This window comes from Drosophila novamexicana, unplaced genomic scaffold (assembly GCF_003285875.2).
Source record: "Drosophila novamexicana strain 15010-1031.04,08,12 unplaced genomic scaffold, DnovRS2.1 tig00004555-arrow-pilon, whole genome shotgun sequence".
Taxonomy (NCBI): domain Eukaryota; kingdom Metazoa; phylum Arthropoda; class Insecta; order Diptera; family Drosophilidae; genus Drosophila; species Drosophila novamexicana.
The window spans coordinates 5,057,173-5,084,206 of NW_020825052.1; the positions used below are offsets into that span (position 1 = coordinate 5,057,173).

General features: G+C 42.7%; 2 protein-coding genes across 2 annotated transcripts; both read right to left on the reverse strand.

The window, feature by feature from the left end:
- Window positions 1-381: 381 nt before the first annotated feature.
- On the reverse strand, window positions 382-27,034 carry LOC115770046. Its single transcript, XM_030715129.1, has 7 exons — window positions 26,282-27,034; window positions 14,592-14,787; window positions 4,132-4,390; window positions 3,810-4,066; window positions 3,444-3,671; window positions 3,226-3,377; window positions 382-3,164 (listed from the first exon to the last, which is right to left on the reverse strand). The coding sequence occupies exons 1-7, from the start codon at window positions 26,414-26,416 to the stop codon at window positions 1,140-1,142; spliced, it is 3,252 nt and encodes a 1,083-aa protein (XP_030570989.1). The 5' UTR covers window positions 26,417-27,034; the 3' UTR covers window positions 382-1,139.
- On the reverse strand, window positions 12,843-14,554 carry LOC115770047. Its single transcript, XM_030715130.1, has one exon. It carries the CDS (start codon window positions 14,542-14,544, stop codon window positions 12,868-12,870), a length of 1,677 nt encoding a protein of 558 aa, XP_030570990.1. The 5' UTR covers window positions 14,545-14,554; the 3' UTR covers window positions 12,843-12,867.

A 27,034-nucleotide genomic window follows, 5' to 3' on the forward strand; every position in this document is an offset into this window, starting at 1 on the left:
GGGAAGATTGCCCTCTTTGTAATCGTGGAGGTCCTGCGAATCGATCGGCATCAAAATATTTCAATTTCATGACAACACCCATTTTCGAAAAAAACGTGATGTAACCACTGCATTTTTTGCCATTTTGGAAAATTTTTCAAAATCAGAATTGAATGCGAATCAAAGGTCCTGGTCCGTACGAGTCGAAAGAGGTATATCATTCCGATATCGGCCGAGAAATAGCGGAGATATCCAAGATTTAAGATTTTTTAACTGCTTGTGCACTGCTTGTTACATGATCTGTTAATGTTGCTAACAGCGACAATGAAAGTATGCAGCAGAAAGCAGGATAGCTGACTTAACAGTATGTCTAGAAGCTGCAATGAATAAAAGTATTTTATAGAAATTTGTATACTTCATATTTATTAGTGATTTCAACTTATTTATATTATTGCTGACTCTACTAATTAAGGCCTTGTACAAAATTATTGTATTTCTGTTGTAGGTGCTAAATTCTATATTCGTAGTTAATTTCGTATGTGTGTGATTGTGTGTGTGTGTGTGTGTGTGTGTGTGTCGAGTGTGAGTGTGTGTGTACCGTATGTATATAGGTTTGCATTGTCAGCATGTTAGTCTAAACATCTATTGCTTTAAACAAATATACAAAAACTAAGAGTTAAAGGGAGGGACTTAAGCAGAGGTACGAATAACTTTACAATCAAGTTGTGGGGAGCTGTTCTCTTCTTACAATAAATTGCACTTGCAAGTTCTTTCAGATGCATTCAGATGATTCACGAGTGTTTTTGGGTGCTCTTGATGTTGTTGTTGTTGTTGGGATACAAAATATAAACATTAAAATTAAACTAAACATATTTTGGCACTGTAAATAAAAAAAACTGCTTTCGACATGTAAGAAAATTCGTAAAACGCATACAAAAATTAAAAATAGAATCAATTTGTTGCTACAAAATGGAAACGGAAACGTTTATCTAACCGATATTCGATAGTCATAATAAGTTACAGAATTTTAATCGAATTATGCTTGATGCTGCTCGTCTAAGGTTTCGTTTGATTATGCTAAGATAAGGCGGCTTCCCGGGCCAACAGAGCTGCTCTGTTGGCTGGAGGCGCCTCCACTACTCTCTAGAGACACTGTGGAACTAGACCATGCCAAAGTCCGTGCACACGGAAGGTGCTGTTGTTGCCGTCGCCGCCGCCTGGTTATTCTGTTGCTTCTCCTGGGCACTGCTCACCGCCACTGCAGCCGCCGCCGCTGCAGCCATGTTCAGCTCCACCAGCGTATCGATGCTGTTGAGACTAACGCCTTGGAGTATTTTGCGCGCCGCTAGTGACGTAAAGTTAAAGGATAGATCCGTGAGGCTGGGAAAATTATAGAGCTCCTCACTGCCGGCGGCCAAAACGCTGCCCATGCCATGCTGCTCCAGGGATTCCTTGGTCAGACTGAGACGCCTATCCATGGCCTCCTTGTCAATGGACTTGTCGTTCGCATGATCCTTCAGCGCCAGATTGGGCTCACTGCCCAGCGGATTGCTGGACTTTTGCAGCAGATGCGCCAGCGCCAGCTCATCTCCATTCATAGTGCATTTTTGTAGCTGGCACACAGACTCATAGCAGAGATTCTTCAGATCGCTGCTGCTGTTCATCAGCTTGTGATTGCTCTGCGCTGGCGCCAAATCCTTCGAGTGCTTCTCATAGAAGTGCAAATTGCCCACCGAGCCGGCTATCTCAAAATCCTGTTTGGCCAGGGCAGCCAATTTCAGTGGATGCTGCTGCTGCTGCTCGGCACATGGCGAATTCGGCTGGGATTCGTTTTTGAGCACATTGTTCTTGTATGCAATGCCATTGGCCAGCTGCAGGCACAGCTTGCGGCTGTTGTTCATTGTGGCATCGTTGTTGGTGTTCTTGGCATACTTGCCTCCATCATAGGATGGCGTCTCCGTCGCGGTATTCTCCGGCGAGCTCTCGCTGATGAATGAAATGGAATCGCAGGTCTCCGAGTTGGCCTCCGTTTCGCTCAGCGGCTGCTCGGGCACCGATTCGGGTCTAACTGGCGTCGATGAAGCCACTGGCATCCCAGTTGCAGCTGTTCCAGCTGCTGCTGTCGTTGTCTGCTTGGACAGCGTCTTCTTAATGATCTCGCCCTTCTCATTCGTCATGGTCTCATTGTTAATAATGAACACATTTGAGTTTTCCAGCATTTTGCCATTCTCCAGGGTGATCACACTTCGCACCGGCGAGTTCTGCACAAAGATTTTGGTGCTGGGTATGCTCTGGCCACCGCCACTAGAGCTGGTGGTCACCTGCAGTGTTATCGAATTGTTGCTGCTCGAATTGGGCACTCCATTGGCGCTGCCATTTGTGGGATATGTGAGCTCCTCGAGTATGCGACTGGGTGTGCTGGCGCGTTGCCTCTGCGCCTGCGCCTCTGCGACTCGCGCTCTCATCGCCTGATGACGCGGCGTGCCACGTGGTGAGCCGTTCAGCAGCAGTATTGAACGCGTGCTGCCATTTGTTGTCGTTGTGTTTGGAGCTACCACAGCTGTGTTTGTGGAGCACTGGGAGTCCAGACTAGAGTGGCCGCTGGTCTTCTGGCTAAATGAAACTTTGCCGCTGTCAATGCTGGATGGGCCGCTGGCCAGCATCGATGTCTTGCAGGACTCCAGGCTGGAGGGACCGCTGCTTTGCAGACTGCGATACGTGCTCTTGTTATCGGTCGAACAGCCATTTATGATCAGCCCGTCTATCTGTCGCTTGCCGGACGTGGCGGACTTCAGCGTCGAGGAGCGCGCTGGTGAGCTCTCGAAGATGTGCTTGCCAATTACCGACTTTTGCGCTGTTTTCTGCGCCATGGGCGTGGGCGTGGCCATAGGCGTAGGCGTGGCCGACTGAAGGCGCGACAACGTCGCCGATGAGTGATTGATTTTGGTGTGATTCACGGCGCTGCCGCTGCTGGCCGGTATCGACTGCGTGGAGCGAGGTAGCGAGCTGCTGCAGTAGACGGGCGACCGGCGGCGTATCGGCGAGCAGTCCCTGGAGGATATCAGGAACGTTGACTCGCTGGACATGTGACGGCGATGGCGGCGTGGCAGCGTCGACGAACGCTGGCTCAGCTCGGAGCCATCGTAGAACGTCGAATTGGACAGCGTGTGAACAGCGGGCATATCCTGCGGAATAGAGCAGAAATTATACAATTAAGAAGCATACGCTTTGGATCTTAGAACTCACGTGATCTGCGGTCTGGGTGCCCACACTGTGCAGATGCACGGCACGCGTGTTGAACCATTCGGCGGGCGGAAACTGGGCCGAGTAGGTCTCTATTTGGCGCTGCTTGGCGCGTCCGCTGCGTCGGAACAGCCGTGAGAGCAAAGATCCTTTTTCTGCAGCAAGCAAAATAGATGTAGAGTCAAGGCATATTAATTTTCTGCTGTTGCTTCAATACTTACTGGGTGATGACGAATCTGTGCTTTGGTATTCCGAGCTGCTGCTGTCCGTCGTGTTAAGCGTCTGGGCATAGGTCTTGGACAGGCTGCGGGTCGAGGCGCAGCGTTGCAGGCGCTTCGACGAGCCAAAGAGCCGCAAACTGTGCCGACGTTCCAAGCTGCGCGGTGTCGGAAAAGAGGCACTGCGTCGCTTGGCCGCACGTGGATAAATGATCTTATCATTGGGATTACCTGCGCATAAAAAGAGGAATTTATTCTTGAGTATTTAAAGCCTTCGACAAAGTTCGGTCGCGCTTTGTAGTCTTCACATCCGTCTTACTTAAAGAGGCAAACTCTTTCTTCTGCTCATCTCCCTTGGTTTAAGCTTACCTCCACAGATGACATCCGCCAGATTAGTCTGTATGCACTGATGCGTCAGATCACCATCCCGTTCCGTGGATATTTCGCCATAGAGCGAATGCAGCGCCTCGGCATTTGACATGAGCATTGTGCGCGCCTCTGGCGGCACCACGTCCTGCTGCTGCTCCTCTTCGGTTAGCTGCGAGTACGCCAAGCTGCCATTGGTGCTATGGCCACCATTCAGCTGATGATGATTGCTGCGTGGACGCGACCGACTGCGACGACGTCTGAAAGAGATTTGGCAGAGAGTTAAAACTATGTAGAAACTATGAGACATGCGTGTGGTGCTCACTCTGGCGTAAAGATGAAGTAACCCTTTGCGGTCTGGTAGATCTTCTGCTCCTGCATCAGCTGCGCCAGCGAATCGTAGATGACCTCTGTAGCGGGCGTGGTCATGTGCGGAAATCGAACGCCAAGTTTGCTGCGCACATGCTCAATGGTCGCCGATTGACCCTCGGCGGTCAGATCCATGATGACATCGCACAGCGCCTCGGGCAGTGGGGTGAACTGCCCCTGAACCGTCGGCGTCACGATGCAATCGTCAATGTCACCTGCAAATCACAGACCAAGGAGATGGGGCTTAGCATTGCCAACAACTGAAAACCTGGACTACTTATAAGGCTAATGATAGGCCGGCCAACCAGCCCCATTTGGTCAGAAAAACTTGCTCGCATTTGTTATATATTTTTTTTGGTTTTTCTGTTCGCAACCAAACAAGCAGCTCGGTATTTCGGTTGGCCACCCGGGCGGGCGACCAGCGAATGGTCGAAACCTTGACTCCAAATGGCATTTTGGCATTTTGATGTTACAATCTGTCTCAATGCTGGGGTAATTAAACGGAGTGCCACACACGCTCCGACTAACTGAGGCTGAGTGGTGTGGCTAAGTGGTTTGCCCCACTTTTCACTTGGGTGATGCTGTTTTGACCATGATCCAGCACAGCTCTTGCTTTTCGTATATGCTTTGCTTGCTCTCCTTTTATTAAGATTTTAAGCATATTTCACTTGAATTTCTTATCGTTTACTCAATATTTCTGTTTCACTTATTTTACTTTTTACTTTTGTTTTATTTGTTTTTTAAAGTTTTTTGTATTTTTCATTCTTATTATTGTACAATTTGTATATATTTATCTCTGTCTTTCTCTCTCCTTTTCTTTATATATACCTGTATTCTTCTTTTATGTTTTCTGTAGTTCTCACCAGATCTATTTCATGTTCCTTGTATTTTAAGAAATACTTTTCTTTTTCTCTCTCTATCTCACACTTGCTGTTTCTCTCACGCTCTAATTCTACTCGGATCTATCTGAAGAGACCCTCCTGTCTCATTTTCTCTCTCTCTCCTTATCTTTCTCTTCGCTATTCATCACGTAGTTATCGTTGCTTATTCCATTTATTTATCGATCACACCTCGTACTTATAAAAATATCATTTATCTTTCAGCTGATGTCTTGCCCCGCTCGACGACGGCTACGTCTCGGGGAGCGCCACCACCGACCTCAGTGCCAACCACACATGTTGCCACCACTTGTGGCAGTTGCAAGCATCGCCTAATATGGAATTCAGCAAATAATGTTTATACTATTTTATGTGCGGTGTTCACGCGTCGTATACTTAATTAAAATGCGCACCCAGCGAGTAAAGCAACAACAACAACAGCAAAAACTATTAAAATTGGACAACTCTGTTGCCGCATGTGCTTCAAATCTTGGCTGCCGCATTGTCGCCAACAATTTGTGGAGGCGCCGCCACAATGCTTCCTACTTGCCAGCTTAACCTCCAAAAAGCAACAGCAGCAGCAGCAGCAGCAGCTGCAACAACGCCCCCGAAGCAAGCATCAAAATTGCAACAAACACACGCCGAGAGAAAGAGTGAGAAGAAGGAGAGAAGGGGAATTGCTTGTACTGCAAAATCAGACCAAGTGTGTGACGACCTCCGTTGTTGCTGTCGCCGAACTCTGTCTCTGTCTCTGTGTCTGTGTCTCAGCCTCGTGGCAACAACGTCCTTGCGGCCGTTGCATAATTTTTCAAGTTTTCACTTTCTGCTGTTGCAGCTGGTGTTGTTGCTGCTTTTATTGCTGCTGTTGTTGTTGCTTATCCGGCAGCAATTTGGCGCTGCAAACGCAATATCAAAATGCCATGTGGGATGGCACCATCGTCAAGGACAATTAGCGCCATTTGATGGGCGACTGCGAAATGCGCACAAGTGACTCGTAAAAAATACATTCTCCAGTCACAGTCACCTCTACCGCTCTGCTCCACCCCCCAACATTTGCACTTGCAACTGCAGCAACACCTGCCACATTCGCACTTTCACATCGCACACGACAAAAATTTGTTTGCCGTTTAATCGTCCACTTGGTGGAACTGCAATTGGATAAATTGCACTCAATCTCAATCTGTGAATGCCAAGGCGCCACTCGGGTTGCCTGCACCGCCCCATTGTTGCACCACCGATGCTGCTGCTCCTCGTGCTGCTGCTGCCCCTGCTGCTGCTGCTGCTCGGCAATTTATTTGCCTTGACTTATCAGCTGGCACATTTGGTTTTGCTGCTCATTTGGCAACAACGCCCTGTCCATAAATTGCCCAGCGCAGTAGCCAAATTGGAGCTGCACACAAAATATACATCATATATCATATTTGATAAATCATGCCAAATATAAGTACTTGTGGGCTTGTTGTCTTGGCTGGCAGGCCAAACACATGACAGCTGTTCGTATTTTTTTTTTGTCCTTTTTTTTTGGAATAACAATATTTGGAGTTGGCAACGACAAGCAGGAAAATATTTTGGTGCCTTGACCTCTACAGCCGTCAAAACAGTGTGTCTAATATTGTAGACTGCCACTGTATGACAGCAGCTGTTAGAATAAATGTCCTACAAAATATCTGCATATAAGCTATAAAGATTGCAACTTGTGCAAAGCAAGGTGGAATATTAAAAAGGAAAGCTGCAGAGAACTGCACAAGAATATTGAACTAGCTCTTCGAATTGCAGAGCTTTATTTAACATCGATTGTTCCCAAAGTAAACATAAAATATAGTAGTCCGACTTGAAGAATAGAAAAAGAAATTAAGTTGTTCACACAAAAACTAACGCCAGCTATAATGATCGAGAGACGTTTCCAACTAAGCGTAACACAGCTCGTGACAAAAGTTTACCTTCTGTCGTGTACCTTTAGTCATTAATTTATTTACTTAATACTTATTTTCCTACAAGTCTTCCTCTTCAAACACAATTTTCATATAATACGATTTTGTGAAAATACGATATTTAATCGTATTCACACAAAGTTACATCTTCATATAAGCCTAGCTTGTTTTTGTTATGCTAGAAATTTTCAAAAAATTTCCAAGCAGCAAAAAACATAAGAGTCGCTTCCAAGTAGGGTTTGGTTAGGATCGTCTTTAAAGAAGGTTAGTTTCTGTTGAGAAACTAGCTTTTAGTTCAAGTTGTTTCTGCTTAAATTGATTGTTTGATTGATCGACTGGCAATTGAGGACCTGTGTTCATGCAAATGATTATCTTTGCTTTTTAGTTGGACGCAGTGCAGCTCGAGACTGGAAAGCCACGCGAAATGATAATAAATATCGATAGAAAGAGGAACGTGGCCGAGGGGTTGTGGTAGAGGAGGAGGAGGAGGGGGGGGGGGGGGGTCGGTAGGCGGTTACATGGAAAACGATTGGTGCATTTTTCCCACCAACGCGATCTTGTCTTAAGCCAGCGCCTCCTCCCTCAATCGCCTCATCCGTCTTAAGTAGAGTGAAAGTGTTGCGTTTGCCTCAAATTGTGGACGTTGCCATTGTTGTTGTTGTTGTTGCCGTTGTTGATCTGCGTTGCTGTCAGTGTTGCAGTTTAGTTGTTGTTGTTGTTGTTGCTGTTGCTGTTTGCTGTTGCCGTTGACTTGACTGCACTTTGGTTTATGTTATTGTTGCTGCTATTGCTCCGGCTCTGCCTGTTGCCGGCGGACACATATCCTTGTGTTCAATCAAACCAAAGCGACGTCAACGCCGCCACGGACTCTGCATCTTTGCAATGGAGTCAAGTGTTTTGTAGCTTGAAGGTTGTTTCGTCTACCTCCCACTACCAGACAACCGACACCCCCCCCCCCCCACCCCCTCCTTCCCACACCCTCCCGATCGACCCTCGTGGCGGTGTCCACCCCTCGTCACGCTGTGCAACATGCGGCAAACATTTTTAGCGCTTGTAGTTTTGTGCCATGCATTTTTATGCAAATGAAAAATGTTTCTTGCGATTTCCAATTTTTTTTTTCTTTTTTATTTACCAGCCGATTCGCAGCCTCTGAAGTTGTTGTTGTTGTTGTTGGCCATTACTGTGATGCAATTGCCGCGAGTTACAATAATCTTGATGTATGATTTTTTCGCTCCCTCGCTGTTATTGTTGCTGTGGCAGTTGTTGCCTTTAAGTTGTTGTTGTTGTATTATTAGAAAAAGAAAATAAAAAGAAACCGATTCGTAAGACTTTAAAATAAAAGAGGAAATCTGCGCACCTATCGTGTTGTTGGCACATTTTCGCGTTGTTTTGTTTGATCTCATAACCGCCAGCGATTCAGCCAGCAACAACAACAACAACAATGAATCAACAACGACGACTGCGGACACCATAAACATTTAAACGCTGTCCATTTCGAAATAATCAATAATTTTTAGCTATCAGTGGCAATTTATTATTTTTTTCATTTTTATTTTCGCTATTTTTCTCCTCTGGGGGGCGCAATCAATAGAAAGAGAGAAGCAAATAAATTAACACTTCCTTAAACGATAAACACAAAATCACCAAAAAATAAAAAAGAAGACAACAAAAAAAACGCGAAATCAACAAGTGAGCATCAAAAAGCCGCATTACAATTGCAATTGATAATTGTTGGTGGGGAATCGTTTGATTTTCGTTTATTAATTTTAATTGCATTAGCCGACAAATGGCAAGCCACGATTGGCAAACAGCAAACGGGGTGGTGCCAGAGACAACGCCTCGCAGGCATTTATCAGCTTTTGGATTAAGTGAACAAATTTTCACCAAAAACACATACAAATCGTTTTAAGGCGAGGGGATAGAGGCGGTGGAAATAGATCTCTCTCCTTCTTTGGGCAATGCTGCATTCAGATTTAAGTACTCAAAGATAGAGTATTTAAAAGCTTGCTTACAGCGCTTTTTAATCAGCTTAAAGTTTTGATTTCTTTTCAGTGGAATGTAAGTAAGTAAATGTGCTTGCTTATTAAGCCAATGGCCAAGCCCAAAAGGTGCGCAAGCAGGTTTTTAAGCTCGTCTTCTACTATGCAACAAAAAGCTCGCCAGTGATATTGTTGATGAGGATTTTACGAATAACTCAAAAGCTAAAAAAATGCCTAAAAAATAGTTTTAAAGTGCTGAATAGCTCAATATCTGATCACAGCTTCGTACTGCTTAAAGCTCTTACGTTATGTTTCATATAAAACAAAGATTTTGACATTAATTGTTGTTAGAAGCAAGACTTTCTCTCTTTTGAACCAGCGACCTGCCGTTTTTAAGTGCGGCGCACACACAGGCTTACGCCTGCTTAACCCAATTATATGACTGGTTTGTTCTAAATGTTTTTCAAATAATCGTTGATCAACATTCTTCCCCATTTGCAGAAATCCCCGTCCTTACTCTCAAGGTGTGGTCTGTGCTTTGATCACCAATCAGTCAGTCAGGACAAACTCTCATATATATGTTAGATAGGGGTACATTAAGAAATCTCCACAGCTTTCCAATGACAAGTCTTGAGCCTTAGTTGACCCCATTAATATGTTGCCGCCTACGCAATTCCATGGCCTGGCGAGCGCAAATGAGCATTAATATATTTATTTTTTTTTTTTGGATAAGCTTTTCTCCATTCCCGCCTCGACGACAACGTCATGTAGAGCAGTCGACAGGCAGCGCAGTCGCATTCCCAGTTGCAGTTGCAGTCAAAAAATGTCTAGCGGCAAACGACAATCACGATTTTGTGTCTGAAATATTTTTTGCGCGTTTTTAATTTCCACTTTTTGTTAAGGGGAAAAAGGCCACGCAGCCGCAGCAGCGGCAGCAGAGTCCCGCTAAGGAAAAGATACGCCTGTCCGAGCTATATGCATGCCACCAATTTTTATATATGCGCAATTTTTGTTGTTTTTGGTTAGTTTAGTTTTTTGTTGCAAGGCGACGCTAATTGTTTCCGTCGGTTAATAAAAATATTTCAGGCCAGTTACAAATTGAAAACAAGGCGACGGCGCAACTGCAACTGCAACTGCAACAGGGGCTGATGTAGGCTGCTGTTGGCTGCTGTTTATGCAACGCTTCAGTTTAGCACGACGGAGGCACAACAAAATGCAAATTGACATTTACGTGGTTGCAACACGAAAACCAACAGCAACAACAACAGCACAGCGCCCAGCGATGCTGGCAAATAAGGAGCAACACGACGACAATGATGGCCAAAAAAAAATAAACTCTTGGCGACACTTTTTGTCTGAAATCTCTTGCCAAGCGCCGCCGCCGCTGCCACCGGCTGTGTTAAAGGTCAATGAGTTTTGTGTAGTCTCGGGGCACTGGACCTGAACCTGGAACTGGCTGTCGATATTCGTTGCCAAGAAAGAAAAAAAAAAACCTAGCAAAATAAAAACTCCTTTTTTTATAATGTGCCTGTTGGCCTGTTGTGCAATAGGGCCAAAAGTAAATGCGAGCAATTTTATAGAAATTTCAGCTTATGTGAGCATTTATGCTTTAGGTCTTGTATATTGGCAGTAGATGCGCCCGATACTGTCCGTCTTGGCCAGGAAAACTGATTGTGTGAAATTGTTAGCTGGCAATTTGTTGAAACAATGCCGAGAATAGACCAAAGTGATGCTTTCTTAGCGGGCGAGAACACTTTCCCAGTCAAAATGGCAAAGCTCTGGAGCGTAACCACTTATAAAAGCCAAAGCCAAACCCGTAGACAAACGGGTTGACCTCATTAAAGGCAGTCAGCAGAGGCAATCAGCGGGTTGTTAGAGCAAAAGTCATAGTCACAGTCGGGAAGCGGCTTTCGAGAACAACGAGAACAACGAAAACAACGAACAACAATAAAATTACAATAATCGCTTCGGCAACGCTCGAAGAGGAGGAGTTGGCACTGGCACTGACTTTGTCGCTGGTTCTGCCACTTTTTGGCTGTTCAGGCGAGCATGATGAACTTGCATTGGGCTCCAAAGACAATGATGTACGATAGGCGACGGCGACGGCAACGGCGACGGCGAAGGCGAAGGCGATAGCATTAATATGAACTCAAGAGCTGGCTGATGTGGACTCGATATTGGCGCACTTGGTTGCTCCGGTTACGCTTTGGCGAATTCTTTAACGATGGGTTTGTTAACCTCTTCTCGCACTTGGCCTGTCAGCGTGAAATTGACTCATGGCTAAATCAAACGAAGAGGAAGAGAATCAGTTAACGGTGCGGCATTCTTAAATGAAATGCCATTATGTCTTACTTTTTTTTGTGTGAGAAATGTTGCCTGCAACTGTTTTTGCAGCGATTTGTTTTGTTAATGTCTCAAATATTAAGTTGCGATTATCGACCGATCAGCAAAAGCAACAATAACAACAAACACTGTCATGGCCACATTTCACTTTCAACGGGGCAACATCTCAACGAGAAATCGTGATGAAATTGATTTGCGGCTCAGCTCTTAACGTTTGTCTTTTTATTCACAATCATAGTTACCGACAGCTGGAGGCAGCTACCAGCAACTCCCTCGTCCTCCCGTCGCAGTCTGCCCCAAACTTCGGCAATAGCTGCATCATTTTCTTGCTTTCCAGCTATTTTGCATTTTCAACTAAATAACAATAACAACAACAACAACAACAACAACAACAGCAACATCAACAAATGATCATTTGTCTGTTTTGCCATTTTGATATTCCACTGTCAAATTGGCAAATGTCTGATGGGCCCCCTGCTCATAGCCCCCTCGCACACAGCCTGCGCCCCTTTGCATTTGCCACTTTAACACGAAATTGAATTTAATTTCGTTACTTTATTTTCTCGTTTTGCTGTTGCTATTGTTGGTTTCTTTGTTTCTTTTATTTGGCATGTTTTTTGTCTAATTGAGCGAGAAATTGCCGTTGATTGATTGTTTTGCTTGCAATTTGTTATGTTGTTGTAGCTTTGCTGTCAAAGCCAACGATAATTGTCAATTATGATCCGTGGAAGCTACAAATAAACGTACGCATTTTACATCTTTTAAAGCAACTTCTGGATCTAATCCCACTTGAAAGTGGCATTGCAACATATCTATGTTGCTAACACATGTTGTCAACATGTTGCTAGCCAGATGTTCCCTTGTCTGTTGCTAGGCATAATGTAATGCGTGCACTGCTTGCTCCGTGCACTGCTTGCATGCTTGTTTACGAATGGAATTGTCATGTTTATGGTAATTAAGAGCAAATGGGTTCTACGCCATTGCAAGCGTTAATTAACAACATGGAGGAGATTCCGCATGCCGCTAGCGAACTTTGTGGCAGCTACGCCAGCTCCCAAGCAACATGCCTGTTTGTGCAACATATATTTCCTCAATTGAATTTGACCACAGATTCACCGCCAACAGGCAGTACCGTATTGGACGACCCCTTTGGGGCTGCCGAATCGAAACTTATTAATTTTCAAACGAGTTCGCTAAAGGCTGGAGTGCAGCAAGTGAAGCAAACGTAGCGGCCACAACGACCATCGACGCCGATCTCTGGCCGGCCATTTATCAATTCATGAGTTGGCCATCGATTTGGCTGGTAGCCGTGGTTCACGACAAGGTTCAAGCCAGTGTGAAATAGGCAAACGGACGACGATTGCCGAGGTTTTGGGAAACTGGGGGGACTGGTTGGCAGTGTCGCATTAGGCGTGCAGGTGTCCATTTAATTGACAGCTAACGAGCCACAACGGACTGGTCAGCCGGTGCAGTCCCATCAAAATGTGATTTAGTATCCAACTAGGTGTCTCAAAAAGGTGCTTTTATCTTAAAAACATTTAATCAATTATCATATAGACGACTACAATCGAAAGTTTGAATGCACTATTAATTCATTCTTCCATTCATCAATTGTAAATTCAGATTCTGGATCGGACTCAGACTTAGTTTTCACGCTACTCAAAAAAGAAACATCGCTACTCATAATTTGGCTACTTGTCAAGAAATTCATTTGATTGTGCTGTGGGCTCGACTCCATATATGGTGCGCATATCATGTGCATCAACCTTTCGCAATGATTAACGGATCTGTTAATATCGTCCAACTCGTAGCGTATGCTAAGATCATCGGAGAAATCAGATATGTTCGGACTACCATAGTCCCTGTCCATCGAATCAAAAAGCATTAAGCTGGATATGCCGTAGAAGCTTGGGGATGATCGTAGGAGCTGATTCTCTTTACGCAACATTTTCTTTCCAGTATTTGATTGTGTGCTGACAAATCGATTCTGTTCCTGTTCCGAACATTGGTTGCATTGGCACTTGGGACGATCGTTGGACACGGAGATAACCTCCCTACTGGGTCTCTCATTGATAAAATCAACTTGCATTAAATTTCTAGAAATGGCTGATCGTTGAAACAGATTTTCATTGTGCATTATTTCATCCTCCTTCGCCTTTTGCTCTATCAGCTGGAGCTCCTCTTCAGCTGCAAATTGTTTGCTGGGAACTCCCGTTGGCTCCAATTCCGCCAATCGGTTGCCTAGGCACAGACAATCATCGAAGATCCCATGTATTTTCCGACAACCGTAGTCATTGTTAATCGAAATATTATGCATTTGGTTGGAAATGCCGTTTAAGCTTGAGGGTGAGTGTAGGAGCTGATTCTCATTATGCAACATCTTCTTCCCAACATTAAATTGTGTGCTGACAAATGGAGTCAGTTCCTGACCCGACCATTGGTTGCATTGGCACTTGTGGTGATCATTGGACACGTAGCTATGCACACTTCTCTGTTTCTCATTGGTAGAATGACCTTGATTGAAATTTCTAGAAATGGATGATACTTGTAACAGATTCTCTTGCTGCATTATTTGATCCTCCTGGAGTTGGAGTTGCTCTTCGGCTTCAAATTGTTTGCTGGGAATTCGTGTTGGCTCCAGTTCCGCCAATTGGTTGCCTGGGCACGCGCTACACGGCTCACTCGAACTCAATCCAGTGATTATGGGTCTCAGCGGCTTTAGTATATTAGCATTACTACCCGGTTCTCGGGTAGTTCCCATGACTGACATGGGCGAGGGAAAACGTCGACAATCGCCGCGTAGCTCTGGCATCTGCAACTCCGATTCCAGCTCTTGTTGTGCCAAGGACAATATCTGCCAGATGGAGACGCCCAGCGCCTGTTGGCCACATTTCTCATTGTATTTGCGCTGTTCCTCGTACATGAGCCAGCGCAACTGGTTGAGATTTTGCCAGCGCTTGAATTGGTCCATGCGCCGCTCATGAGCTCCTTCCGCTTGCTGCACCAACAAATGGCGGGCCTGTAGCTCCTCCAGCGACAATTGCTGCACCTCGTCGGGCATCATATTCAGTCGCCGACACCAGAAGAGCAAGCGATTGGTTTCCAGCTGCCGATCGCGATTCACTGAACAATTCGCACTATCCTCTATTGCCTCACCGAACATTCTGGTACAGCAGCAGGGATATATATATTTTTTTTTGATTTTGATAATCAAAAAACGTACAACAAATTTATACATTCAATAACCTTAACGCCATGATAACTAGACTTAAATACTGGACTCACCCACAGAGTTGATGATGTAGGTGGCCGGCGGCTTCAGCACGCTGCGCGCAAAAGCGCCGCGCAGCACCTCCAAAGCGCACGGCTCAGCGGTGACCAGCAGCATTCCCGGCGCCACATGTCCGGCATATTTGAGAGCACGTGTCGCGGCTGTCAGTGGGGCATTCCACCAGCATTGCGCATTCGCAGCAAGAAAATTCTGGAAGAGAAAAATCAGATATAGGTTAGAGATATGAAAAGCAAAGGCAATCTAGGAAAAAGGTCGGAGGAGTTAGAACGGGCTTATATCTAGAATGTGAACAGCTAAGAATCAGAAATATATCGCTTACGTTTGTGAAATTCAAGAATTGTCAACATGCTGCAATTCATTCTTTATCTAAGACTAAAGGATCCGATGTGACTATTCTATGGGAATAAGACCTAAATTCTATGGCTTTCTGTCTATGAATGAAACCAGAACCTCGTAATTTTCTAAAATATTTGGCTATCTCTAGCTCTTATCATATAAGTTTCAATTAGAGAAAAGAAAATCAACTTGACTATGCACAGAATATGTCAATAAATTTATAGACTTAACTTTAACAAACCTAAGCGCCAGTCGAGAATCAACATTCAATTGTAGCTCGATACAAGAGCGAATCAATACCTGAGCTACTTATGTGGCAGCTGCACTAATTGACAAATTGCAGTGCGGCAAGTGGCATAATTGAGTTAAACCGCCTGCCGGTGCTGTCGGCCTGCTTAAGAGTTATTCATCTGTGGGCGTAGCGTATACCCCAAACCAGTTGGCAGCCGTCAATTAGCTAAGCGGATCGCAGCACGCCCCTGAACAAAAGACGGGCAACAACAACAGTAACCTACCAGCCAGCAACTGCAACATATTTCGTTGAGGAGGCGCCACAAAGACGCTGCATCATTGCCTCAATTGTAGCTGTAGTTGTTGTTGTTGTTGTTGTTGTTGTTGCGAATGAAATGCCAAATCCTCGACACGTTCTGGCCCATATAATTCCACAGAAATGGCAGCGTTGCATTTATTTCTTTTACTTCTTTTTGCAAAATTTTTCTGTCTATTCCCAACACTTTTCAAACTTTTATCCGCTGGCAACAAATAAATGTCCAATTTGTGCGGTGACAGGAACACTTGAGGCACGTTTCTGATGTAAACATGGCCAGGGATCGAGCAAAAAGTCACAGGCCTAGGACAGGCCAAATGGGAACACAGCGCCAAAGGTGGATATACTAGGTGGGAGGCGGGGCGGGTACGCCAGGAAATGCAGGTTTTAAGTGCAGTCAAAGGTTTATTTCAAGTTTCTCTTTGGTTTCTCTCAAAGATTACCATTCCGCTGCTTTTATAGCTTCACGCTAATGAACATCACCCAGTTTTATTTTTGTGGTCGACGCGATTTGACCTTTTCGATGCCATTTCTCGAGGTGGTCACTCCTTGGCTTTAATGTCGCCAGTGCATCGCAGTGTTATACAATGGCGATGCTGCCACGCCCCCTCTCAATCCACCTTGAGGCGCTCGACTAATGCATGAGCTGGCGCAAAAATTAACTCGTCATTGCCTGATGCAGTCGTCGTCAACGCAATCATCTGCCGCCCCTACTCCCATCCCTACACATAGATATACTCTAGCAGCAAAGCAAAGGGGGCGTCTTTGGCTGTCACGCGCCGCCATCAGATGACAACGTCCAAGCTGCATTATCTATGCAATCATAACCCGAGACTGAGCCTCTGCCTCACTAATTTCTGCCGCATCATCATCAGCATCAGCATCAGCAGCAGCATCAGCGGCAAAGCACGAGACTTGAAGGCGGAGCACTACACTGGAGCTGATGGCATACCATACCAAAATGTTTATGTCTTCGTCGTGTTTCATTTTCGTTTCAAATTTCAGTTTTGGTTTTGGTTTTTCGGTGTTCGGAAGTAATGCAAAACTTTTAATAATCGAATTAAAAGTGCACGCCGCTGGCGTCATGTATGAAAGTCTTTAAGCATCAACTCTTAAGTGACTTTGGCGTTTTCTCATCGCGTATCGCCTGCTGCTGCTGCTGCTGCTGCTGCTGTTTGATGGCGCTTTCATTGGACTTTTACTTAATGCCAAGCAATGGAAAACTATACAACTAAAACTCCCACCAAACACAAGACACAAAACTAAAAAAAAAAATCAGTAAAAATTTTAAGTCGGCGACGTGCGGTGGCTTTATAAAGACAAAACTATCACCAGCCACGAGTTGAGATGAGTTTACTTGAGTCGAGCTGACTGGCAGCAGGGGTTGGGAGTGGGGGTGGTCGTGGCAACGGCTGTGGGGCAGCTCGTGTGGCTAAATGCAGCTGAATCTTTCACTGTGTACATGCCGCTGTTAAAGATAATCACAATCTGCAAACAAATGTGCAGGCGGCACTTCTCGGGCCGCTGAGATCCGGGGACGCGCTTAATAGAGTTATGATGAAGTATAATAATCCTTGACCTTACCGCTAACAACAATCAACTAGCAGCAGCCACTTAAAAAAACAAAGGGAAAAAAATACAATCAAATATAAAAGTCGCAAAACTCTTTTAGTTTTTTGTTTAATTTTGTGGTTAAATCGAGGGTCTATTCATTTGATTAAAAATGCGCCTTTTACAATTTGATTGTATTCCCAATGATTAGAGAGAAAGAGGATTATTTGAAAGAGTTGTGCAATGCAAATTATAATAAACCAATTGAATTCAAGCACTTTTAAGAAGCAAAGTTGACATAAAAATAAACGTCAACTTTCAGATAAAAAGAAGCGTATTTTGTTGCACAGAAATAATTTAGAAACTCGACACACGCACAAACGTTTACTTTAAATTCACTTGAAAATAAATAGAATAATTTGAGCTCTTTTAACTGAATTATAACTGAATTGCAAGCTTAAGTTAATTATTTCTCCACATGGATTTTACAAAATGTTATGCTTGCTGATTTGGCAAATGTTGGAGGAATTTATGAGCTTTTTTTTGTAGTAAAGTAGCCAGTGCACGTGATATCTAGTTTTTCTATAGAGAACTACTTAAACAATTTGAAAATACCAATGAAAATAGTTGCGACCTAACGCGTTTACCACAATCGTATATTTATAGTAAGTGCGTGGAATTTGTTAAATAATGCATTTGTAGTTGTTTCTAAATAACTGAACCTGCTACAAACAACACTTTCTAAATTCATTGATCATTATTATATTAACAATGCCAAAATGCTTTGAGTTTTTTACTAAAAACGACATGAAACTAATTTAGCCAGGAGAGTTTGTAAGCAACAATAGAATAAATGAGTATCCATATATATTTAAACAAATATTTGCTAAAAAATAATTTGCTTAAATAATAATAAGCAAACATTAGCTTAATATGTGTAAGCATAACAAAGACAATTATTTGAATGACTAATGAGTTTTTTGTAAATTTCTCACTCATTTTTATTGCCCTACCCAGCAATAATTCTCACAATTAGAGAACGCGCCCAACCTCGGGGTACTCCGACTTCAGTACTTCTATCTGAGTGCTTCATCTTTGTTTATTTGTCTGGTCATTTCAGGCCGTGGTCAATGGTTGTCGTTGTGCTTGGGTTGGAGTTCTGCTTAGTCCATAAAACTAAGCGCTTGTCGGAAGCGGCGGCTTGCATAAATATGCGAGCACAATTCCAATCAATGCGGCAACTGATAAGCGTGCAAATTGCATAGTCCAGCGTGGGGGCAACGCCCACTTCAGAATGGAACAACCCTTGGCTGGGATAGGAAAGGACTGGGAGTACGTGGGTTTGAGGGCGGTGGCGTCTTTACAGCGTCTCAGCAATTTGCACTGCACTTAAACTGCCAACTTGATTTGGTCAGTCGGGCGTAGCCCCGGGAATGCCTTAGGCATTGACTGTGGTCGTTCGGGTTCCATCATCCAGGGGGTTGGTGGAGTTCATTGACCAGAGAAATCTACAAAATCCACTCTTGCCAGCCTGCACATGCGATTTGTTTTATAAGTTTTTGCCCAAAGCAAAAGCAATGTTTGTATTGCCAAAACAAATTGCAATGGCAGCTGCTGGCAGAGCTCCTTGCCAGGGGACAGGAAAGCACACACACAAAAAGTATATCTAGAGGAACAACGTGGATTTGGCAACCCTTTAGACCCAGCGCCCAGCAATTAATAACAAATATCAACTGGACTCTAGGCAACTAAGCCCAACTCAAGTCGATGCAATTCGATGCCAATTGGTTTCAACTCTTTAAGCTGCAAACTTTTTGGTGCCCTACCCTTTGGCAAAACCTACTTGTCTATCTGCTGGCCTGTCAGTTGTTTGGTAAACTTTTTCGAATTGCAAAACTTCAGGCAAATAAATCGAGCAGCTCAACAAAAATAAAAAAAAATAAAAACCAAAGTAAAAATATCAGCTGCTAAAAATCAGCGCCTCAATTTAAAACCAAAGCGTGAAAAGTCTATTAGGTTGACGCCGGCGACGCGACGTTCGAAAAACTGTGGGAACAATGAAGTCTGTTTCAGTCAGCTCCAATTCCAGCCAGCCGCCTTAACCCCACGCCCCGCTAGGAAACCCTTGCCCCATAAATTGCTGGAGCTGCCACCGCATTGCACCTGCCGGTTGTGTTCTGGGGCTACTTTTGAATTTGATTTGATGTCGTTGTCGTGTTGCCTGCTATTGTTATACCCTATAAACATAAATGGATGGATGTACCAATGCCTCGCCTGAAGTTCGGTCCAAAGTAAATATTATATAATTATAATAATATAATATAAATAAATTGGGATTGCAGCCTTGTTCAGAAGATCGCAGGAAATAAGCTAATGCATCGATCTATGCGCGAAAGTAATCGCATAATCATGAAGATCAATAAAAACTGTATACTCTATCTAACCGCAAATATTATGTTAATTGTTTACAATACAGAAATTTTAATTAATAATTGTCATTTGAGCAGGCAGTGATGGGTGTAAGTCGGAGGCAGGCGAAGGTTGATATCTATAGTAGTTTTTCGTTATTTAATACAAGGTATCTCCTAGTAAGGCAGTCTCAACTAGTGTATTCTTGTTTGTAATTGTTGTTGTTGTTGTTGTAGCCTTTTGTATTTTGGCGTTGATGCGCAGCTGGCACTTGCTGAAATGTCTGGCCGGATCGGCTGCGGGCTATGTCATTCATAGCAGTTAGTTAAATAGCTGCTGCTTGCAGTTACATATCTGTATCTGTCCATAGTATCTATAGCTGTGCCTTTGTATCTATGTGTCTGGCATTTGGCACGCAATTTCTATGTGCTCCGTGCCGCGCTGGCTGTCATTCAATCAATCTGGCAATCATGCAATGTTAGGGCATTAAATATGAACCAACACTCATTTCCCCACATTATAAACTTTTGCCTGGCTAAAGCTTTGCCGGGCCTGCCTCCCTTTCTGGTTGTCATCATTTAATGGGAATAGTTAAGACTGCTGTCAGAAATTCTAATTGGATTGTAATGCCACACAGACGCACACACACACACGCATGCATACGTATACATACGAGATAATCTATCTACACCTAATCCAACTAGCAATTTACTAGTAATTGAGTTTTAATTGAAGTGCCAGCATTCGCATCTTAAAATATCAATTAAATGACTCAATTTGAGGCAAATGAGAAATGTCGTTGGATGTACTTTAGATTACGGCCTTCGAGCTTGAATTATTACGAGTATTATTATTTATATGATTGAACTTCAAATATCTAGCTAACTTTTCGACCAAATTAAGATATTAAATGACAAAAATCTAAAAGCAAATTTATACGATGTTCATGTTTGTTTTATTAGTTAGTCAAAGTTAGCACGAGACTCACAGCTTACAACATTTATGATAAGTTTATGTCAAGAAGGTTATTTCATAGCCGAAAACAGAGAAAGCGACAGCCACTGAATATGTGCATATAAACATGGTAAGTGTAAACACAATCTACACAGGTAATCAAGTTTGAGCCAGCATGTTTTTCAAAATGTGCGGTTTAAAGAGAGCTGAAAACTGAGTAAATAAATTCAAAGTGGCTACAAAAAAAAAAACACACTGCTTAAAGCGAGCTAGGGAACAGGTAGTTCGAACAGCTCATTCTAAAGTCGCTCAGTTGAATACCCTAACCCTATGCCAACAACCGTTTTCGGTCATTATGGGCGCTACTTGATGTTTTTTATGGACTTAAAAAAAATATATAAATAAATAAAAACTTTATTGCTCTTGTGTCTCATCCCTTTTAGAGCTTATCAAGGCTGCAAAACGTGTTTGAACCTAAACGGCATCTTAAATAGGGCCACAAACCGGATAAATTGGATAAAGATCAACCGAACTTCAACCTGAATTGAACCATATTTTTCAAAAGGTGGTATTGCAAAATTGTAAGTATTTATTTATTATATTATTTATATTTTTTGAACTATAATCTTTATTTAAAATCTGTTCGTTTTAAGCATAATCATAAAACTTTGACGAGGACCTTGGTATTCGCATTTTAGTTTAAGTTAAACTAAATATTGAACAAAAGCTGGAGGCTTCAGGCATTGGATTGAGATCTGAATGGTAAGTCCCGAGTATGGACGCGCTTTAGGAGGTAAGTGTTTAACTATTATGCAACATATTGACAACCAAATAGTTTTAATTTCATATTATTATACTAAAATCAATAAAACGTAAGTCTTAAACTATATTTGTAAGTTTCTTATAACAAAGTTTAATTAAATTTAAAAGAAAAATAGGTGTCACCTAACTTAATTAACTTTTGCCACTTGACGAGGTCAAGCGGAAAGTATTTTGGCTAATACCCATTACCACCAAACGACTAGCAGATACAACAACTGAACGACTCTCAATATATATTGCACATGTCTGCGATTTGTGCTGGTGTCTGGTGCCGGGTGCCGGGTGCCTGGTGCCAGGGGGCACAATTATTGTCGCCGGCGTGACTTGAACTCAAGCAGTTGCCACTTGGCCAGTGGACATTGGACACTCCACACTCCGCACTCGGCCATAGCAACAAACTGTAGACTGAACGTAATCCAAGACGACCTTGTTGTCGTCTCGGGTTCATCAGTTGAATTGCATAATCCAACAATAGGAGAATGTGCGGCCCACACACAACTTGCGTTGCTCTCTTTTGTTTACGATTACGATTTGAATTTTATTTACCAATCAAATTAGTCACTTAAAGGCAATTGCGAATGAAATCAAAATTAAGATCAATTATGCTTTAAGGCGCTTGCCAACGCCAACCAATTAAAGCATTCAACTTTAACTCGAGACGGGCGACAAAAATAAATTTACGTTTAAATGTTGCGCCATCGTTAAAAATTTCATTTAACTCAATCAGTGCAATCGAGGGGGGTGCTCCATGCATTGCTAGTAGGAGCCAGACGGAGCAAGCATAGACAGAGGGGCGCGTACAGGGAGCAGACAATCAAAAGCCATAACAATTCGAGTTGCCGCGTGCCGATAAATCAATTTGCTTGGCTCACTTCGTCTTTGCTTTATTTTCATTTTGATTGCACATGAAATTGTATTTGAGCAGCTACAGGCCGGAAAGTTGGAGTCATCGCAGGCGAGCGGGTGGGGGCTTAGGGGCTTCATTTAACAAGCTATCTGTGCGACTGGAGGTGAATGGCGGCGTTTGTTACGGGCCAGATCAAGATCGTAACCAAGTGGAGACTACAAATGAAACAGGAACACGGAATGATGACGTTTCAGGCTAGCAACCAGCTCCATTCGGGCTTCAATTGTTACTGTTGCCCGGTTCGCCTTCGTTCTATGCGCATCGCCAACGCATTTCACTTTTCAATAATTGTTTTTTGTTGCCATTGACGTTTTCATTGCCAAATTTTATGCTTTGGCATTGAGCAATGCTCGTGCCAGGTCTCCTGATTCTATGACGCAATTTTGCATTCGAAAAACTTGTAGCAATCGCTCGCCAGATCGTAAATGTCAAAATATAATAAAAATAAAATAAGTCAAATATTAATCACAGAATATAAAACAAGTTGTTTCAGCTCAAGTCATTTGCGTGTTGCAAACATTAAAATCTCTAAAGTGCATAAAATAAAAACTAAACACTGAAATAACAAACGGGTCACAGATCAGTTGAGGTGGCTGCAGATCAAAGGCTGCTGATATTGCATGTTAGTTTGCATGTTGTTTGTTGCTCATAAAATGTGATTTATCTGTTTCAAAATAGACATCGTGCTAGAGCATTACCTTATTCCAATAGCCTTTAAACTGTCGCTTTAAATATTGCAGAACGTGCGAGTTTCTGTTCATGGCAAATTTAAACATTTTTATTGTTGTTGTGTCTAACTTCGTTACGAATGTTACCTAAAATAGTAAATCAACGTTTATGTTCATAATAAGTTAAATACTCCACAGGGCTAGATGCCATCGCTTCGAAAACTTTCCTAAAAATTTGTGGAAAATTTCATGCATTTTCCGTTTTACAAAATTGTGAAATTTGAGCTTATTGTATTTGGTTATCTATTATATGAGCAATAATATGTTATATGGCTGTCATGAAAACTATTTATTTTAAAGGCGTGTAAGCCTATATTTTCCATTTTTTTAGTAAACTTTAATTAGTTTTCAATCGATTGCCCAAGCGCGTTAATTCCGTCACACTAATATGCGCATAATATTTTCTCATCATTCTCTACCCGGAAGCTATACAAAAACTCCACCATTAATAAGCAAATATATTTTAATGTTGCGATATGCTGCCTAAGCCAACTGTCCCTGGGAAACGCCCTTAAAATAGCTAAGTATCTATGAGAAGCTAAGACAGACAACGCAACATTAACTTCTGCCTTGAGACTTGTACCCTTTCGATAACTAGAACCTACAACTCCCTCTTTATTGCGGCCCAGCCCAATATAATTCACACTTGACTGCACTTGCACACAATGAATTGACATTTAAAAGCAAGTCAAGAACTTTTTCGTGTCCGTTTCAGTAGAGTAGTTTCGTATACGAATAGTTCTTGAATTCCTATGGCCACTTCCTGTTCTCTCACATAATTTTCAATAAATTTGATGCATTTCTTCGACTTGCCCCAAATTGGCCTTGTTTATTGTTTGGCCCTAAACATACACAGCGACGCAGTGGCTTCCGATTCATATTCGGGGCACGCTTCATACTGCTTTTATCTCGACAGACGTCGAAATACATGAGATAGTATACAAAACGGAGACGAGGCACGTAATATTAATTAGCACACATACACGAGGCTGCCCGGTCTGACTGGGCTCTTTATGGAAGAGCGTTGTTGAATTTTGTAAATGATGTGTTTGTGTGTGTGTCTGTATCTGTGTGTGTGCAACGTATGGAAATGTAACTGAAAACAGCAACAGAAAACTCAAGGGAATTACTTATGCGAAAATGTTTTGGCATGCAAAATGCAAAAAATATAAAAGATTCGCAAAAATGAAGTAAAGTATTATTTTTATTACCCAACTAAATGTCAATTGGACGACACTTAAAAGAATTTAAATGAACACAAGAAAGGAACAAATTCACAAATATATATTCAGTGCGAAGCTTAAATATGCTTTCGAATCTGCTAAGGCAACATCATTTGTATCAACAGTTGTTGTCGTTGTTGTGTTTAAAATATTAGTTGTAGTAAGTATTTTAAATCTGTTTACAACTGTGTTCCCTTTACAAGATCCAACTTTTTGGGCGTAAGTTGGATGGCAAACCAAGTTCGAGGTGAAGGCACTAGGCCCGGGCAAAGCCGGAATATTCCTCGTCTCAACTAGCTTTGACTTCTATGCATATAATATTTATATTACTCACAGTTATTACCAAGTTTATTGAATGTAGTTTTAAAACTAGTTTGTTAAAAATAAAACAAACGCACATGACGTCGTTTTACAAAGAAAACAAATTATTATTATTATTACTATTATTGTCATAGCTTTATTCAAAAACTATCAAGCAAGCATTTAAATAACAAGTCAATGCTATATCCAACATTCGATTCCTGATCTTTGTTTGGTTCATTTGCCTCTATTGGAGGGACAGTTAGATAACCCAGCCCCGAGAACTGCATAATATATAATATATACACTCCATTCCTGTTTGTTTTATTTTTCCATTTTCCTAGCACACATTTCACCAAAAATGTTTCCCACATGTAAAACTAAAGTTCAAAATCTGTTTTAAACGCAAAATTCAAAATAGTTAGAATATAAATGTCCGTCACGCTGTATAAAAAAAGTGAAATAGAAAACAGAGTCAGTTTCTTTAATGTATTCAACTGACGCACTTTGCAAATAAATTACAATGTGTAGGAAATGCGGCCTAAAAATAGGCTCAGCTTACTTTTTTTAATTCTTTCGTATTATATTTTTTATTCTCATTTTTATTTGCTCTCATTTGCTGTGCTGCATAAATTAACGCTTCAAACTTGAACTTGACTAGTGACGTCATGGCGGCAATCAAGTTGCAATAAACAATGAAAAGAACAACAAAACAATAAAAAGTCAGCCACCGAAAAACTGAATAAAAATGTTGTCGGAACAACGTGCTAAACAAAAATCAACGAAAACTAATTTTAAATTCAAATTTGTTGTCAACGCCACGTTGAAAAATGTTGGGAACCAACTCTGAATAATAATCCACATTTTCGATTGCTTTTAGTGGTGCAATTTATGCGGCGATTTATAATGAACTTCATGAATATGAAACCCAAATGATTTATTTGCCGTTGCGCTTATCTGTTGCAAGTTGCAACTCGGGAGCTGCCCTTTTTTATTTGGCATTGGCAAAAAGAAAAACCAGGAGAAGCAACTTATTGCCAACTTCTTTCAAAGTCATCAATAAAAGTCGACGATAATATAAAAAAAAGAAAACACACAGAACATGCACAGACAGCCACGAGCTGTGTCTTCCGTAGATGGCCCAGGCAAAGTACTGGATTCCAAAGTTCTGCCAAGTGCAGTTGCAGTTGCAGTGGCAGGCAAATAATTTCAGTTGCTTTTCTTGTAGTTGTAGTTGGCCAGATTGTCTAGTCTGAATGACGCCAACAGATTTGCCGTAATTTCTAGTGTAAACGGCAACTGGCAAATGGCAACACCCAACCTAAAACCTGTGCTACATCGTTCCAAGTCATTTGTCGTCATGGGAAGTGCGCACAGTGCATTAAAAACAACAACATACAGGCCGACCTTGAGCTGAAGTTTCATACAAATGAGTACATAAACATACGTGTAAAACAACTCCTCCTAAAATACCTATTTTTAGTTTAAATCCGATTTAAACTTCGTTTTGCATACTCTTTTATTGCTTTGAGAAGCAAAAAAAACATGTTAAGCCTTCAAAGATCAACTCTCTCTCCCTATCTGAGCTATCGTAACCAGCGATCTTCATATAAGTATCTGCGGGCTCAAACCTTAAGCGAAAACCTGCGAATCTCTTTTATGAATCACGCTTTCAGGTGTACATGCCCGGCCTCCCCATTTCTCATTCTCGAACATCCTCACGCACTTTGGGGCGCTGAAGCGCCGCCCGAACTGAGCAGTGGACAGTGGACGGTGGACGGTGGACAGTGGACGGTGGACAGTGGTTTTGCCTGTGGACACGCCAACCAGTTGTGTCCAGAAACCAGTTCGCAGTTCACAGCTAGCAGCTAGCAGTTCTTCTGTGGCAACATTCGTTCAAACTCACCTGAAATATCATATATCCCGAGTCGTACATCCAAAAGTCCTCGGGCGTGTGGCCCGGCTTGCTCAGCTGGATGGCCAGGCAGCGCTGCAGTATGAGGCGACAGCGCTGCGGACCACCGGGCGACTTGGTGCCCATTGCGTTGCGATTGCGATTTTTTGTCTAAAAATAACACGAGACGCGCCAAACGCGCCCGAGAGACTGGAGACCGGAGACCGGAGACCGGAGACCAGAGACTGAAGTTCAAGTTGCAGCCACGATGCGGGGCGGCTCAATTCGTTTGTTGTTTTTGTTGTTTTTGGTTTTTTTTTCTTTCAGCTTTTTTTTTTGTGCGTTCAAAGCTTCACTTTTAATGGTCAACGAAAAACAAGAGAAGAACTTTGGGAAGAGACAAGAACGAAACTCGTATTAAACAGTCGGGCGATTGGTTGTTTGGCTGGTTGTTTGGTTGTTGTTGTTGTAGTTGTTGTTACATTTTTGTTTTCGCACACTTTTGTTTTCGACTTTGTTGCTCTTTGCTTTATGGCATTTTCTTTGACTCGCATGAACTTTTGGGCTGAAGCGACGACACAACAAATAAACGCAACGACGCGGCGCACGCGCAGCAAACGAAAGCAATGAACGAAGAGGCGAAGACGCAGCTGAGAAATGTTGGCCACAGCGCGAACAGCAACCGAACGTACCGAGCGACAAAAACAAACTAAACGCCAACTGTTAAAACGACTCTGCTGCTGGCGCTGCTGCTGTCGCTGCCTC

Coding starts and splice junctions, on each gene's coding strand:
- LOC115770047 (XM_030715130.1), bottom strand. CDS start 14,544: ATGTATAAATTTGTTGTACGTTTTTTGATTATCAAAATCAAAAAAAAA.
- LOC115770046 (XM_030715129.1), bottom strand. CDS start 26,416: ATGGGCACCAAGTCGCCCGGTGGTCCGCAGCGCTGTCGCCTCATACTG. Junction 4,391..14,591: donor CTACATCATCAACTCTGTGG/GTGAGTCCAGTA, acceptor TGTGATTTGCAG/GTGACATTGACGATTGCATC. Junction 3,378..3,443: donor CACAGATTCGTCATCACCCA/GTAAGTATTGAA, acceptor TGCTTGCTGCAG/AAAAAGGATCTTTGCTCTCA.